General features: G+C 36.1%; 3 protein-coding genes across 3 annotated transcripts; all 3 read left to right on the top strand.

Moving 5' to 3' along the window:
• Positions 1-3,030: 3,030 nt before the first annotated feature.
• On the top strand, positions 3,031-5,537 carry LOC111811481 (acetylserotonin O-methyltransferase-like). The gene is made up of 2 exons (XM_023698352.2): positions 3,031-3,877; positions 4,726-5,537. Exons 1-2 carry the CDS (start codon positions 3,122-3,124, stop codon positions 5,020-5,022), a joined length of 1,053 nt encoding a protein of 350 aa, XP_023554120.2. The 5' UTR covers positions 3,031-3,121; the 3' UTR covers positions 5,023-5,537.
• Positions 5,538-8,001: 2,464 nt separating this feature from the next.
• On the top strand, positions 8,002-10,755 carry LOC111811480 (acetylserotonin O-methyltransferase). Its single transcript, XM_087117857.1, has 2 exons — positions 8,002-8,827; positions 10,297-10,755. Exons 1-2 carry the CDS (start codon positions 8,060-8,062, stop codon positions 10,591-10,593), a joined length of 1,065 nt encoding a protein of 354 aa, XP_086973983.1. The 5' UTR covers positions 8,002-8,059; the 3' UTR covers positions 10,594-10,755.
• Positions 10,756-13,624: 2,869 nt separating this feature from the next.
• On the top strand, positions 13,625-16,345 carry LOC111811490 (acetylserotonin O-methyltransferase-like). Its single transcript, XM_087117814.1, has 2 exons — positions 13,625-14,441; positions 15,825-16,345. Exons 1-2 carry the CDS (start codon positions 13,674-13,676, stop codon positions 16,119-16,121), a joined length of 1,065 nt encoding a protein of 354 aa, XP_086973940.1. The 5' UTR covers positions 13,625-13,673; the 3' UTR covers positions 16,122-16,345.
• Positions 16,346-17,223: the final 878 nt, after the last annotated feature.

Genomic DNA, 17,223 nt, shown 5'->3' with positions numbered 1-17,223 from the left:
GGCTCCTCCTTTTGTTTCATTAGACATCAGATTTTGGAATTAAGAGTGAATTTCTATTTTAGTTTTGTTGAGAGCTAAATTTTTCTTTGCAAAATCTTGTGTTTAGAACTTGCATGCCAAAGTCATTCAAGTGGTATTGATCAAACTTCTGGTGGAGTGATTCGAATCATGAGTTTAGAAACGAGTTTTCTTTACTCTTGATCTTGATCATCAAGATAATTCATTCCATACTTTCCTTTGGGTGATTTCCATATCACTTTTTAAACATTTAATTTCACATATGACGACTCTAAGTAAGTACAAATTTAGGGTCGTTGCAAAGATAAAGATCTAAGTTTAGAGAATTTTGGAGAAATGAGAATTGAAATAGGAGATAAGGACGAACAGAAAAGATATCCCTAGAGCCACCGAGACCGTGGACATCTCTAACTAAAATGCACCCTAAATTTATTAAAAATACAATAAATGTCAACTTTTAATTACATAACTAATTATGCATTTTTAATAATAAACTATCTATCGACCTTTTAGAAGGCTAAAGATCTAGTCACTATCGATCTTTATATTAGATTCAATATCAAATCACTTCGGTCTCTTTTTACAAGTTTAGAATCAACGTTCAATATTACGATGTTCACTCTATCTCGATGTATATCCATGTCATAAGATCAAATAGATCAAAACTCCCCACCAGTTAAACTAAGAGTTAAACTAAGAATAGATATCTGGTCTCCATCTCCGTCCCATTTAATTTTGTTAATAGAAATTATTTTTGCATATTTATTAATGTGGGCATTGTCCATCTTTTTAAAATCTTGCTAGGGTGGTGTGTGCATGTTTATAAGAATTAAATTCCTAGAGACGTATCTTTAATAATGATAATTGGTTGCAAAAGAAATAAACCACTAGCTTTAATGGCATTGGCATTTAATATGTTTCCTTGTTTACTCAAAAATTAAAAATTTTACTCTTACATATAAAATTAAACATATGTCTAATTAGACTGTAGACTTGTAATTTTATGTTAAGCAAGTCCATTCATTTTCACAACCCTCGATGCTCTCAAACCACTTATTGTATTGTAATGTCACAATCTTTAATGCTTTGATACTCAAATTGTTGTAGCAGAAGCGAAACCAAGATCGATCGCACTCACACGCCCACAAACAGAAATTAAACAAAGAGATACAAACATTTACGTGGTTCGGAGAGGAGAAATTTCCCTAATCCACGGTTGGTAGTCAGTCACTGTAATCAAAGTGTTTACCTGTGTATTTCTCTTACACTCTCACACTACAAAGTCTCTTAACAAAATTTCTTTTAATTGTCTCGAGACAAATACAAAATAACAGTGACTCCCTTACCTAAATGTGACTAGACAAATACAAAATGACAATGACTTCACGTCTCAAAACAATGCTAGACAAATCTTTATATAGGCATAGCAATACTAATTCTAATACATGAACAGAATATGAAACAAAATGGTTATGAACTAAATGAGAGTTATGCCAATACATCTTTATGACAACTTACAACAATCTCCACCCTGTTCGAAGATCCCCAAACAGATAACTGGATCCCCGAGTAGATAATCGGTTTGGTTGCCATCAAGTCAATAGTTATTTCTTCCCTCTAATGTCGATCAAATCCAAGCAATGCCAAAACTTTTCACGAGCAACTACCTTTGTCACCATATCCGCAGGATTATCATCAGTTCTAATTTTCAATAAATGAATGTGCCCTTTAAAATGGACATCAATATGACTGGTACGAGCATGATGGACTTGGTTCTTTCAGAAACAAATAACACTCTGGCTATCACAAAACCGGTTCTATGTGTTCCTAAGAAATACCGAAGTCATTAACCAAATCATGTATTCAAGTAGCTTGTTTAAAAGCTACCGTGACTGCCATATACTCCATTTTGGTGGTAAACAATGCAACAATAGACTGCAATGTCATACAAAGATTTCTTCAATCTACATACCAAATGTTGTTGCCCGACCGCTCGAAAATCAACTAGTTGTGTCATATGTATTTCTTTTTTCAAATCTTCATGCAAGAAAGCAGTTTTTATATCTTGTGCAAGCTTAAGATTAAATTAACCAACCAATGCCAACAAAATCTGAATGGATGGAGATAATCACAATTCTTGAAAATATCATTTTCAAGAACAAATAAGCAAGCTTGCAAAGAGAAAATTATCCTCGATAATTGATGGTGAATATGAGCACGTCTCGTGGTCGATGAGGTTAAATCTTTCATAATGCCCCAAATGCCATAACCTGGCTCTGATACCCCTTGTTGTGCACCTAGATGCCAAAACCAAATTGTACCCTAATGCCACAACCAAAATGTTCGGATACCCAATTGTTGTAGCAGAAGCAGAAGCAAGACCAATCGCACTCAGACACCCACAAACAGAAATTAAACAAAGAGACCCAAAGATTTATGTACTTCAAGATGAGAAATTCTTCTACATCAAAGGGTGTTAGCCAATCACTATAACCAAAGTGTGTACAGTGTATCTCTCAACTCTCACACTACAAAGACTGGCAACAAAATTCCTCGCAATTGCCTCCAAAATATAAAATGACAATGACTACACATCTAATCCAAATGTCACTAGACAAATATAAAATGACAATGGCTCCACGTTTCAAAACAATGTTAAACAAATTTTTATATAAGCATAACAATACTAATTCTCATACATGAACCAAATGAATGAGAATATGAAACAAAATGGTTATGAACTGAACGAGAGTTAATAACCGAAAGTATGAACCTTATGAATTAAATGAAAGTAATGACAATACATCTTCAACTTTAAGTTCCTATGGACGAATCTTTAATAATGATAATTGGTAACAAAATTAAAAATCGATATCAAATTAAACATATGTCTAATTAGACGGTGGCCTTGTAATTTTATGTTAAATAAGTTGATTAATGATAAATGATACAAAATTTTAAAATTCACATCCAACACAAAACTTCATAATTTAACTCTCCTCATTTCTTTTTCCCTCTCCCAATCTATATATATATATATATATATATATGGATGTGAAAGGACAATGATATCATCCCAATTGAAAAAGATACACAATCCCTAATGGACTTTGCTTTGAAACAATCCATTTCAAAGAACGAAGAACATGAACACGCTTGTCTTCAAGTTTGGCAATACATATTTGGCTTCGTTGAAATGTCAATCATAAAATGTGCGATAGAACTCAAAATTGCTGACACAATCGATAGCCATGGAGGCCTCATGACACTCTCCGAGCTATCATCTTCTTTAAATTGTTCTTCCTCACTCCTATACCGCATCATGCGATTCTTGGTTCATCGAGGAATTTTCAAAGAAGAACCCACAAAAAGCTACGCTCAAACGCCCATGTCTCGGCTGCTTGCCAGTAGTAGCGGCAGCAGCATGGCTCCACTTCTTCTATTCGAGAGCAACCCAGTGATGCTCGCACCATGGCATGGCCTCAGCGCGAGAATAAAAGGCAATGAAGCCATACCATTTGAGGCTGCTCATGGCAAAGATATATGGAGCTATGCGGCAGCTGACCCAACACACAATGCAATGCTCAATGATGCTATGGCATGCTCATCGAGGGTGATGAGTGTGCCTGCATTACTTGAAGATTGTGGAGAGATTTTTGAAGGAGTTGAATGTTTAGTGGATGTGGGTGGAGGGAATGGAACAAGCTTGAACATGATAGTCAAGGCTTTCCCATGGATTAAAGCCATCAACTTTGATCTTCCACATGTCGTTGCTTCTTCACCACCATCCATCGGTGTACAACATGTTGGTGGCAATATGTTTGATTGTGTTCCCAAGGCTGATGCTGCTTTCCTCATGGTTGGTATACTCATACATTGTTAAATTATGTCAATTTAGTTGAGTATTAAATTTTTGTTTGATAGGTTTCTAAATTTTAAAAAGTGGTTAATAGGTCGGTGTAACAGCTCGTTCCCTTGTTCAACTTTTTAAAACGAGTCTGTTGCTAACTCTTTGGGCTTCATCTCATGGTTTTTTAAACCCATATATTAGGAAGAGGTTTCCACCCAGTTATAAAAAATGTTTCGTTCTCCTCCCCAACCAATGTGGGATCTCACAATCCACCCCCTTTAGGGTCCAGCATCCTCGATGGCACTCGTTCCCTTCTTCAATCGATGTAGGACTCCCAAGTCCACCTCTCTTCAGGGCTCAATCTCCTTGCTGGCACATCGCCCGGTGTCCGGCTCAGATACCATTTGTAACATCTCAAGCTCATAGCTAGCCGATATTATCCTCTTTGGACTTTTCTTTTTAAGCTTCCTCTCAAAGTTTTAAAAATTCGTCTGCTAGGGTTCCACACACTTATAAAGAATGTTTCGTTCTTCTCTCCAACAGACCGTGGAATCTCACCAGATGTAAACTTTCCATCATGAATCTATTTAATCCGAAAATTATATAAATTGTCTAATAAATCCTTAAACTTTTTAATTTATGTCTAATAAATCTATAAAACTTTAATTTGTGTATTCTACTTATATACTAAATTTAAAATTCAAAAACTTACCTTTAAAACTGCACATAAGTGAAGTTTTAAAGGTCTGATCTATTGAATATATTTTAAAGTTCATGAACCATTCAAATGAATATAGGTGAACTTTAGATTAGCTTCTCCGTTGCAAACATATATTGACTTTGAGCTTATTTGATAGTGGGTTCTACATGACTGGGATGATGAGACATGCATCAAAATTTTGAAGAACTGTAGAGCTGCAATCCCAAAAAAGACTGGAAAAGTAATAATTGTAGAAGCAGTTCTTGAGGGAAAACAAGAAAATAATCTGTCGGATGTGGGATTAATGCTAGACATGGTGATGATGGCTCATACCAACGACGGCAAGGAAAGAACAGCTAAAGAATGGGCTTATGTTCTTCATCAAGCTGGTTTTACTCGACACACCATAACTCCCATTCGAGCTGTTCAATCTGTTATTCAAGCCTTCCCTTGATACGTTAAAAGGAGGAGTATATGAATGTACTTTTCTCTTGTATCTTGTATGTTTGTTGTTTTGTTAGTTCAAAAATAAGATATTTAAATTTCAGATAAATGGCCCGCACGTGATACTCGCATGTGGGACTAGCGACTAGCCTCCTTCCCTGTGCCTGGAGGCACATGTAAGTCCGAGTTTGGCCCGTTCAATTTTTGTTTGTCCGACTTTCATCTTGGTTCAATTATAATCATATTTTTATGTGAAATAGGATCTCATTGAAAAAAATTTGTATTCTTAGACACCCTAACTGTGTAGAAACGTCAAACGAAGGGTCTTCGTCAACCATGTTGTGGTCTCACTATCGGATAGGTTTGACGACTTGTTTGATGGATGACGACACGCGTCTAGTTGCTCATGCACATGTCATTTATGCTTTGTAATTATGATGTATGACGTATGAAGATGTGACTGAGTTACATGATGATGTTATATGATAATATTATATGATGATGTGATGATGTATATGATGACATTAGATGATGATGAATGATAATATGGTAATGTAAGATTATATGATGATGAGATGGATTAGTATGATGTATTCTATATTGAGATGAAGTGCATGTATTAAATACCACGATGCATTATGGCGATGATTTATTTTCTAAGGACAACCCTAATTGAAGTTAATGATGATGAGCATATGAAGACCAACACCTACATAGTGCTTAGTCATATAAACGGTGTATAGAGTTGTGTCACGAAAATAATTTAAAGATGAAAGCTATAAGGACCTCATGCATTGTGTGTGTACATCTACATCGAGATACTTCCCCATTTATGATGGGGTCTGCTGACCTTTGGATGTCGCTACAAATAACTAGCTCGACTATGATGGGTCCAGGGGGTGCGAACCGCTTGGGGATCCACACTCGCATATGTGGATCGTGTGTAGGGAAGTACTACATCCAATTTTTGTTCAGATAGGAAGCCACCTCTATGATGGTTTTTAAATGATAGGTCCCTACATCATGAGTTGCATGTGTTTGCATTCTCGGACCCAATTGTGGGGTCAGTTAATGAGTATTTTTTAAAATACTGAAGTTGTGTGCTATTTCTTTTCAAGTAAAGTAAGGCATTTTTGTACGGTTGACGATGACATCGAAATTCGAGACTATGACATGCATATGCATAGGGTAACTATATTTATTTTCTTAAACTTAGGTTAGATCAATAGGATCTTTTTAACTTTAACGTTATTTATTTTATTCAGTTTTTTGTTGTGTTGTTTAAAATGTTTTCGAACACGTAAATCCATGACACTGTTTTAAGATAAAGTTTTAAACATTTAATTTCGCATATGAGTATAGATGATGATGGTAACGACTCTAAGTAAGTAGGAATTTAGGATCATATCCAAAGCTAAAATGAATAAAAGCTAAACCACGAAGTAAAAAAAGAAAAAGAAAAAAAATTTAAACCCATGGAAATTTTTCTCATAAACCATATCCATGGAGAAATTTGGAGAAATGAGAATTGAAATAGGGGATAAAAGACGAACAAAAAAAAGTATCCCTAGAGACACCAACGTCTCTAACTAAAATGCACCCTAAGTTTATTAAAAATACAATAAATGTCAACTTTTAACTACATAACTAATTATGCATTTTCAATAATAAACTATTTATCGACCTTTTAAAAAACTAAAGATTTAATTGCAATCGATCTTTATATCAGATTCAATATCAAATCACTACGGTCTCTTTCTGTAAGTTTAGAATCAACGTTCAACATTACGATGTTCACTCTGTCTCGATGTGTATCCATGTCATAAGATCAAATAGATCAAAACCCCTCGTGTTAAACTAAGAATAGATATCTGGTCTCTGTCTCCATCTTCGTCCCATTTAATTTCGTTAATAGAAATTAATTTTGCATATGTTTTAATGTGGGCATTGTCCATCTTTTTAAAATCTTGCTAGGGTGGTGTGTGCATATTTATAAGAATTAAGTTCCTAGAGATCGTATCTTTAATAATAATAATTGGTAGCTTTAATGGCATTGGCATTTAAGATGTTTCCTTTTTCAATAAAAAAATTAAAAATTTTACTCTTAGATATGAAATTCAACATATGTCTAATTAGGTCCATCAAGCACAAAATTTTAAAATTCACATCCAACACGAAACTTAATAATTTAAGTCTTCTTTCTTTTTTTTCGTGTTCCAACGTCACAGCCTTCGATGTTTTGATACTCAAATTGTTGTATTAGAAGTGAAAACAAGATCGATCCGACTCACACACCCACAAACAGAAATTAAACAAAAAGACTCAAAGATTTACATGGTTTGGAGAGAAGAAAGTCTCCTCCATCCACGGGTGGTAACCAATCACTATAACCAAAATGTTTATAAGTGTATCTCTCACATTCTCACACTACAAAGCCTCTCAACAAAATTCATGTGTGATGTCCCACATTGGTTGGGGAGGAGAACAAAACACCGAGTGGAAATCTTCCCTAGCAGACGCGTTTTAAAGATTTGAGGGGAAACTCGAAAAGGAAACCCCAAAGAGGACAATATCTGCTACGGTGGGCCTGGGTCGTTACATCCTCCCAATTGCCTCTAGGCAAGTACAAAATGACAATAACTTCATGTCTCAAAACAATGGTACTCCGTGTCTGACCTAAATGTCACTTGACAAATACAAAATGACAATAATTTCATGTCTCAAAACAATGGCAGACAAGCTTTTATATATGCCTAACAATACTAATTCTGATAACTCTTATCAACTTAATAAGAGTTATTCATGACAACTTTAAGTCCGCGTAACTTTAATAATGATAATTGGTAACTATTTAATGGCATTGGTTCAATATCAAATTGTTAAATAAGTTCATTAATGATAAATTATCAAAATTTTAGAATTCACATCCAACACAAAACTTAATAATTTAACTCTCCTTTCTTTTTCCCTCTCTCCCAATCTATATATACATATGGATGTGAAAGAACAATGATATCATCCCAATTGAAAAAGATACACAATCCCTAATGGACTTTGCTTTGAAACAATCCATTTCAAAGAAGGAAGAGCATGAACACGCTCGTCTTCAAGTTTGGCAATACATATTTGGTTTCGTTGAAATGGCAATCATAAAATGTGCGATAGAACTCAAAATTGGTGACACAATCGATAGCCATGGAGGCCTCATGACACTCTCCGAGCTATCATCTTCTTTAAATTGTTCTTCCTCACTCCTACACCGCATCATGCGATTCTTGGTTCATCGTGGAATTTTCAAACAAGAAATCACAGGCGAAAATCTCACACGCTATAGCCATACACCTTTGTCTCGGCTGCTTACCAGTGGCAGCGAAAACAGCATGGCTCCGTTTGTTCTATTGGAAAGCAACCCAGTGATGCTCGCACCATGGCATGGCCTCAGCGCGCGAATTAAAGGCAATGAAGCCATACCATTTGAGGCTGCTCATGGCAAGGATTTATGGAGCTATGCGGCAGCTGACCCAATACACAATGCAATGTTCAATGATGCTATGGCATGCTCTGCGAGGGTGATGAGTGTGCCTGCAATACTTGAAGATTGTGGAGAGATTTTTGAAGGAGTTGAGTGTTTAGTGGATGTGGGTGGAGGGAATGGTACAAGCTTGAGCATGATAGTCAAGGCTTGCCCATGGATTAAAGCCATCAACTTTGACCTTCCACATGTCATTGCTTCTTTACCAGCAGACATTGGTGTTCAACATGTTGGTGGCAATATGTTTGATTGCATTCCCAAGGCTGATGCTGCTTTCCTCATGGTATACATGCACGCTTAAATTATATCTATTTGATCGTTAAACTTTCATAACGGTCTAATAATCTTTTAATTTTGCGTTTGATACGTTTCTAAGTTTCTAAATTTTAAAATCTGGATAATAGGTTGGCAAACTTTCAATCGTTAGTCAATTTAGTCTAAAAGTTATAAAATTTGTCTAATAAATCCTTAAACTTTCTAATTTATGTCTAATAAATCTGTAAAACTTTGATTAGATTTGTGTCTAATGTAAGTGATTGATCGACATATTTTGAAATTTTAATAGATATTAATTTGAAATTCAAGAACTTCTAAAGTTCAATAACCTTTGAATGGTTTGGAGATCTATTAAATATTATTCCATATTTGAATCATAGAATCATTCATTTCTTCTTCTTCGAAAGGAAAGAATCAAGATTCATTCGAGTTTACCGACTTCACTCCTAAACCTTGTTGAACTATAAAGTAGCTTCACTTCTCTTCCTATCGATCGAGTTGGTTTGTGTTAAGGAAATTTAATCTTGTGGTTTACCATATATATCATATTTGATTCCTTATTACACTCAAATATCTTGTATAATTGAGGATATTTTGTCTTTCATTACCGTTTACCATAGTTACCATATTTGACACTTTATTATAGGCAAATATTTTGTATGATATTTAGTACGTTTTACCATAGATATCATATTTGTCATGTATCTATTAATTGCTCTTTCCCTTTTCTGTGTAATTATAAATAGAGAACCTCACCACCATTTAGGGGTGGTGGTTCTAGCAAAATATTATCATGGTATCATAGCTCATTCGGTTTAGCAACCCCAATCTTTCTTCTCCATGGCTTCTGAATCCTCTTCCATATTCTTCTTCGCCACCACTGCTTGTTCTGACGCCGATTGATTACTCTTCGGCTCCACCTTTTGGACGCCAAATCATCCTTCACAAGCCCACACTCCACCATACTCTATACATACAACCTCACCTTCTCCAACACATTTGGTTTCCCGCCAACATAGCCTATTTCATTTTCTTCCCAATCGGCCCTTCATCCTTCAAAGAAATTAACCCTAACCTCAGGATCCTCATCAACGTTCTCATCGAAAATATAAGATGTTCAGCTTGAAGATGGGTGTTAAGGATATTTAGTCATGAATTATGGTTTGTCATATATATCATATTTGATCTTTTATTATAGACAAATATATGGTATGATTGAGATATTTTGTCTTCCATTAAGATTTAACATGGTTACCATATTAGGCAAATATCTTGTATGATTGAGATATTCTGTCTTCCATAAAGATTTAACATGGTTACTATTAGGCAAATATCTTATGTCCATTTATGTCTCGTCCCAATTTCTGTATAATTTATTTGATTCGATAAATCATTATAAACAAAGAATCACACCACCTGGTGTAGTTTTAGCAAATATTATCCTCTCTTTTTATTAACTTTGAGATTATTTGATAGTGGGTTCTACACGACTGGGATGATGAGACATGCATCAAAATTTTGAAGAATTGTAGAGATGCAATCCCAAAAAAGACAGGAAAAGTGATAATTGTAGAAGCAGTTCTTGAGGGAAAACAAGAAAATAATCTGTCGGATGTGGGATTGATGCTAGACATGGTGATGATGGCTCATACCAACGACGGCAAGGAAAGAACAGCTAAAGAATGGGCTTATGTTCTTCACCAAGCTGGTTTTACTCGACACACCATTACTCCCATTCGAGCTCTTCAATCTGTCATTCAAGCCTTCCCTTGATATATCTTTATCCAAAAAGGAGTATTTGAATGTACTTTTCTCTGGTATGTTGTCAGTCTTTTTAGTTAAAAAAATAAGAGAGTTTTTAATAAAATATTAATCTGTAACCAGTTGAGCTATGTTCGACTTGTGATTAGTACCAATGTCGTTAATTAAATAACAGTGGTTTTGTGTATCAGTCCCAAAAATAAAATTGATTCTCTGCATTCACAGACAAAATAACATCCACACTGGGTTAGGTATATAGTTTTAACAGACTGTTGTCTCCAACAGGCTGTGTCTCGTGAGTAAATCCAAAACTGCTGAAGAAATTGTTGGGAGAAGAAAAACAAAAAAGCTGAAGAAAATAACGTAAGAGAGAAAGAATAGGTAGATTTGGGATTTGAGGAAAAAAAAAAAAAAAAAAAACCATTTTCCATATATAGTTTTAGTAAAGATTGAATAAACCACGGTAGGCTCCATATCCCAATAAGCCAGAGGCTTGGTTATACGTCGTTAGGTCGAAGGTGACACGATTTCGAGTTGGCTGACTTACTCAATGGTGAGAGTGAGTGTTGTACAATCTCTCGCAAACGGACCGTAGGAGTACGTTTGTGACAACTAGATTTGAAAAAAGTTTTATAAAAATAAAATCATAGTGTAGACAAGAAGAGTATGATATATTCTAGTAGTACTATAAACTTTTCAATTAACATAAAATAGACTTCCAACATAAATTTCATATTACAATACTATGGAGAATAGCTCTTATTCTCCATAACCATTATTATAGAAACGAAAGTAGAAGGATTATTGATGTATTTGAAAACAAAGAAGCCATAATTATTATGTGGAACAAAGGCAACAATGCGTGTAATGGTGTATCGACTCAAACCAGCCTTATTAATAACTAGGTTTGCCCATTCCTCACTTGTTCTTTCTTTTCCATTTTGGAAACGACTCGTCGTCAACAGGTCCAATGTTAACCTCATACCTGAAAGCACCTTATTTTCTTCTTTTTCATCAATCACTTAATCTATGATTATCATTTTTCAGTCTAACCCAAACCCCGCTGCTAACAGATATTGTCTTATTTGAGCTTTTACTTTCGGGTTTCCACTCAAAGTTTTTAAAACACATATGTTAGCGAGAGGTTTCCACACCCTTATGTAAAATGTTTCGTTCTCCTCCCAACCGATGTGGATCTCATAATCCACCTCCCTTCAGGGCCCAACGTCCTTGTTGGCACACTGCATCATGTCCACCCCCTCCGGGGCTCAGCCTCTTACATCGTCGGGTGTCTGACTCTGATACTATTGATAACCATCCAACCCCCACCACTAGCAGATGTTGTCCTTTTTGGGTTTTTTCTTTCGAACTTGCCCTCAAAGTTTTTAACATACTTTCTAACTTAATGAACTTTTTTTTTTTTTTTAGAAATATGTTAGTATAACATTATAATTTCTAAATAAGAGGGTGAAAAATTAAATGGAAGTAAATGTAGAAGGGTAGCCAATATAATTGCTTTCTAACTTAATGAACTTTTATAGAAATTAAAATGAAATCAATTAATTAAACACAATTAAAAAGAACCCTGAATTAAATTAGAAATACAATAAATTTCCATTCAATTTAATTATATAAATAATTATTATTATCAATGGTTCAAGATCTATCCACTATCGATTCTTGTAAAAGTTTAAGATCAAACTACTGTGATCCATTTTCACAGATCTAAGATCCTCGTTTAATATTAAACTGCTCACTTTATCTGAACAAATATGTATATCTCATTAAAAAAAAAATTCTCATAAGGTAAAATATTCACGGTGTCTACGTTATAATCCTATTTTTCATATCAAAATTATTCTTGGATAATCTTATGAAGGTAGTGTATGCATATTTATAAGAATTAAATTTTTAGAGCTGAATCTTTAATCGCAATAATTGGACTCAAAACACATAAATTACTACTTTAATGGTATTTAATTTTTTTTTTTTAATTAGACTTTCATATTTAAGCTTAAAAGTTGTGATATTAAAAAGTAATGAATTCAAACATTAATTTTTTATCTAAATATTTTAAATTTAAAAATGTTTAATAAAACTTTAGATAATAAATTTTGACATATTTAATATTTTATAGTTTAATCTTTTTATACTATAAAAAAATTTAAAAAATTTAAGTTTGTAATTTTGAAATATATTAGTCACACATTAAACATAAAATTTAAAATTCAATCACTTATTCTACACCAAATTTAAAATATAAAAATAAATTAAAATGTGAGAGTCCACCGGGATTAAACATTCTTGGGTGTAAAAATCTCTTCTAGCAGCTCATTTTAAAAATCTTGAGGGGAAGTGTGAAACAAAAAATCCAAAGAGGACAATATCTGTTGGTGGTGCCCTTGGGCTGTTACAAATGGTATCAAAGTCAGATACCAGGTGATATGCGAGCAATGAGGCTGAGCCCCAAAGGGAGTGGACATGAGGCAGTGTGCCAACAAGGACGCTGGCCTCCGAAGGGGGGAGGATTGAGAGTCCCACATCGATTGAAAAGGGAATGAGTGCTAGCGAGGACGCCGGCCTCGAAGGGGAGTAGATTATGAGATCCCACATCGCACGGAGGAGGATTGGGGTCCCACATCAATTGGAGAAAGTATCAGTGAGAACGTTGGGTCTCGAAGGTAGGTGGATTGTGAGATCCCCATCGCAAGGAGGCTGAGCCCCAAACGGGATGGACATGAGACAGTGTGGCAGCAAGGACGTGGGCCCTAAAGGGGGTGGATTAGGGGTCCCACATCGATTGGAGAAGGGAATGAGTGCCAGCGAGGAAGCTGGACCTCGAAGGGGGTAGATTGTGAGATCTCACATCAGTTAGAGAAGAACGAATCATTCTTTATAAAGATGTAGCAACTTCTCTCTAGCATACGCGTAAAACGTTGAAACTAAACCCTAAACAAAAAGTCTAAAAATAACAATATCTACTAGCAATCTGTTTCGGTGATTCAAGTTTCCCTCCTCCCAATCTATAAATATATATGGATGTATAAGAACAAAGATATCATCCAAATAGAAAAAAAGATATCCAAATCCTAATGGATTTTGCTTTGAAAGAATCCATTTCAAAGAAGGAAGAACATGAACACGCTCGTCTTCAAATTTGGAAATACATATCTAATTTCATCGAAATGCAATTGGTAAAATGTGCTATTGAACTCAAAATTGGTGACACAATCGAAAGCCATGGAGGCCTCATGACACTCTCCGAGCTATCATCTTCTTTAAATTGTTCTTCCTCACTCCTACACCGCATCCTGCGATTCTTGGTTCATCGTGGAATTTTCAAACAAGAAATCACAGGCGAAAATCTCACATGCTATAGCCATACACCTTTGTCTCGGCTGCTTGCCAGTAGCAGCGACAGCAGCCTGGCTCCGTTTCTTCTAGTGGAAAGCAACTCGGTGATGCTCGCAGCATGGCATGGCTTCAGCGCGCGAATTAAAGACAATGGAGCAGCACCATTTGAGGCTGTTCATGGCAAGGATTTATGGAGCTATGCTGCTGCTGACCCAATACTCAACGCCATATTTAATGATGCTATGGCATGCTCTGCGAGGGTGATGAGTGTGCCTGCAATACTTGTAGATTGTGGAGAGATTTTTGAAGGAGTCGAGTGTTTAGTGGATGTGGGTGGAGGGAATGGTACAAGCTTGAGCATGATAGTCAAGGCTTGCCCATGGATTAAAGGCATCAACTTTGATCTTCCACATGTTGTTGCTTCTTCACCACCATACATTGGTGTTCAACATGTTGGTGGCAATATGTTTGATTGTATTCCCAAGGCTGATGCTGCTTTCCTCATGGTTGGTATCCACATACTTTGCAAGTGTCTAATAATGTACTCGATCATGCGGAAAGCCCACAATTAACGGATATGGTTCTTTTAGACTTTTTAAAAAAGTTTTTTAAAATGAGTCTTTAGATAGAAGTTTTCACACCCTTATAGAAAAATGTTTTGTTCTCCTCTCCAAATTATGAGAGATCTCACAATCCACCCCATTTCAGGTCCAGCATCCTTGCTGGCACTCAATCTCTTATCTAATCGATGTGGGACCCCTCAATCTATCCTTTTTGGACCGAGCGTCCTTGCTGACACAAGGCCTCAATCTACCCTTTCTGGACCAAGCGTCTTTGCTGGCACAAGGCCTCATATCCACCCTCTTCGGAGCTCAGCCTCCTCGATGGCACATCCCCCAGTGTCTAGCTTGGTTCGTTGTTTTCCTTTCCAACTAATGTGGGATCTCACAATCCACCCTCGTTCAGGACCCAGTGTCTGGCTTCGGAGCTCAGTCTCCTCGCTGGCAAATCGTCCAGTGTCTGGCTTCGGTCGTAGTTTTCCTCTCCAACTAATGTGGGATCTCACAATTCACCCCGTTCAGGGCCTAGTGTCTAGCTTTGAAGCTCAGCCTCCTCGCTGACAATCGCCCAGTGTCTGGCTTGGGGCGTAGTTTTCCTCTCCAACTAATGTGGGATCTCACAATCCACCCTATTCAGGGCCTAGTGTCTGGCTTCAAAGCTCAGCCTTCTCGCTGGCACATCGCCCAGTGTCTGGCTTGAATCGTTGTTCTCCTGTCCAACTAATGTGGAATCTCACAATTCACCCCGTTCAGGGCCCAGTGTCTAGTTTCGGAGCTCAGCCTCCTCGCTAGCACAGAGCCCAGTGTCTGACTTGGGTCGTAGTTCTCCTCTCCAACTAACATGGGATCTCACAATCCACCCCCGTTCAGGGCCTATTCGAAGCTCAGCCTCCTCGCTAACACATCGCCCAGTGTCTGACTTGGGTCGTAGTTCTCCTCTCTAACTAATGTAAGATCTCACAGTCCACCCTCGTTCAGGGCCCAGCGTCCTTGTTGACACTAATTCCCTCATCCAATCAATGTGAGACCCCTCAATCCACCCTCTTTGGAGCTAGCCTCCTTACTGGCCCATCACCCAGTTTCTAGCTTGGGTCATTACACTTATATCTTTCAATTTGGTGTCTAATAAGTTTTAAGACTTCAAAAAAATGTTTTATAAATCCCTCAACTTTCAAATTTGTAATTATTTTGCCTATAAATTTTAAAAGTAAAGTAATAATTTAACCTAAAATACATAACTACATAGACTTTAGATTAACCTCTCCCTTGCATCTATATATGTATGATGAAGATGAAAAAGAAGATTTAACTTTTGAGGTTATTTTGTAGTGGGCTCTACATGGCTTTGATGATGAGACATGCATCAAAATTTTGAAGAATTGTAGAGAAGCAATCCCAAAGAAGACAGGAAAAGTGATAATTGTAGAAGCAGTTCTTAAGGGAAAACAAGAAAATGATCTATCCGATGTGGGATTGATGCTAGACATGGCGATGATCGCTTATTCCAAAAATGGCAAGGAAAGAACAGCTGAAGAATGGGGTTATGTTCTTCACCAGGCTGGCTTTACCCGACACACCATTACTCCCATTCGAGCTGTTCAATCTGTTATTCAAGGTTTCCTTTGACATGTTCATGTCCAAAAAAGACAATTTGAACTTACTTGTGTTTGTAAGACTATCTTATGTTTAGTTCCTCAAACACTCGAACTAGTTCGAGTTGGGATTGGTATCAATGTCGTTAATTATAATAACAGTGGGTTTGTATTATAATAACGGACACTATCTCTATTGTCCGTTTTGATCCATTATGTACGTCACGGTTTTAAAATACATCTGTTAGGGAGAGGTTTCCACACCCTTATAATAAATGTTTTATTCTGTTTTATTCTCCTCTCTCACCGACATGGGATCTCACAATCCACTCCTCTTAGGACCCAGCATTCTCGCTAGTACACTACTCGGTGTCTGATTCATACCATTTGTAATAGCCCAAACCCTCCGCTAGCAGATATGATTCGCTTTGGCCCATTACGTATCGTCATCAGTCTCACAATTTTAAAATGCGTCTATTAGGGAGAGGTTTACACACCCTTATAAGGAATGTTTCTTTCTCCTCTCCAATCGATATAGAATCTCACAATTCATCCTCCTTGAGTGTCCAGCATCCTCGTTGATACACTGCTCGGTGTCTGGCTCCTATACTATTAGAATCTAAAGTATTATTTAATTGAATTAGAAACTCAATCTTAAGAACGATACTCAACACTCGCATCACCAAAATTAAGCTTGACACTAAGCGCCGCTAACTATGGATATGATGTCGGAAATAGATCGATTTTATATCACCCTTCAATTCGAATTGACTTACGATATTGCATGGTACAAAATCTATAGAATATAGATAAAATACCAAGTAAAATTATAAATACTAACTTGTTTTGAAACCGTTATAAATGATTTAATTCAAATTGTTTAATAGGCTTGTTAATGAGAATATATATATATATATATATATATATATATATATATATATATATATATATATATATATATATTTATATATTTATTTAAGATTTCATTTTGATTCCCCACCTCTTATTGTCTAGACAAAGTCGAGCACAACAATTATTTCAAAATATTTTACAACAAATGCGATCCCTTTTTTTCTTAATTAAGTTTTTTTTCTTTTTTTTAATCCAAAGGTTTCCACTAGATGCCATTCAACTTG

Source organism: Cucurbita pepo, chromosome 15, assembly GCF_057944985.1.
Source record: "Cucurbita pepo subsp. pepo isolate OVF chromosome 15, ASM5794498v1, whole genome shotgun sequence".
NCBI lineage: Eukaryota > Viridiplantae > Streptophyta > Magnoliopsida > Cucurbitales > Cucurbitaceae > Cucurbita > Cucurbita pepo.
Note: the sequence above shows the minus strand (reverse complement) of the source record. Positions and strands in the feature narration are given on the sequence as shown.

Excerpts from the sequence above, each read along its gene's own strand:
- LOC111811481 (XM_023698352.2), top strand. The coding sequence starts at position 3,122 with ATGGACTTTGCTTTGAAACAATCCATTTCAAAGAACGAAGAACATGAA. Across the intron at positions 3,878-4,725 it reads CTGATGCTGCTTTCCTCATG|TGGGTTCTACATGACTGGGA; the intron begins GTTGGTATACTC and ends CTTATTTGATAG.
- LOC111811480 (XM_087117857.1), top strand. The coding sequence starts at position 8,060 with ATGGACTTTGCTTTGAAACAATCCATTTCAAAGAAGGAAGAGCATGAA. Across the intron at positions 8,828-10,296 it reads CTGATGCTGCTTTCCTCATG|TGGGTTCTACACGACTGGGA; the intron begins GTATACATGCAC and ends ATTATTTGATAG.
- LOC111811490 (XM_087117814.1), top strand. The coding sequence starts at position 13,674 with ATGGATTTTGCTTTGAAAGAATCCATTTCAAAGAAGGAAGAACATGAA. Across the intron at positions 14,442-15,824 it reads CTGATGCTGCTTTCCTCATG|TGGGCTCTACATGGCTTTGA; the intron begins GTTGGTATCCAC and ends GTTATTTTGTAG.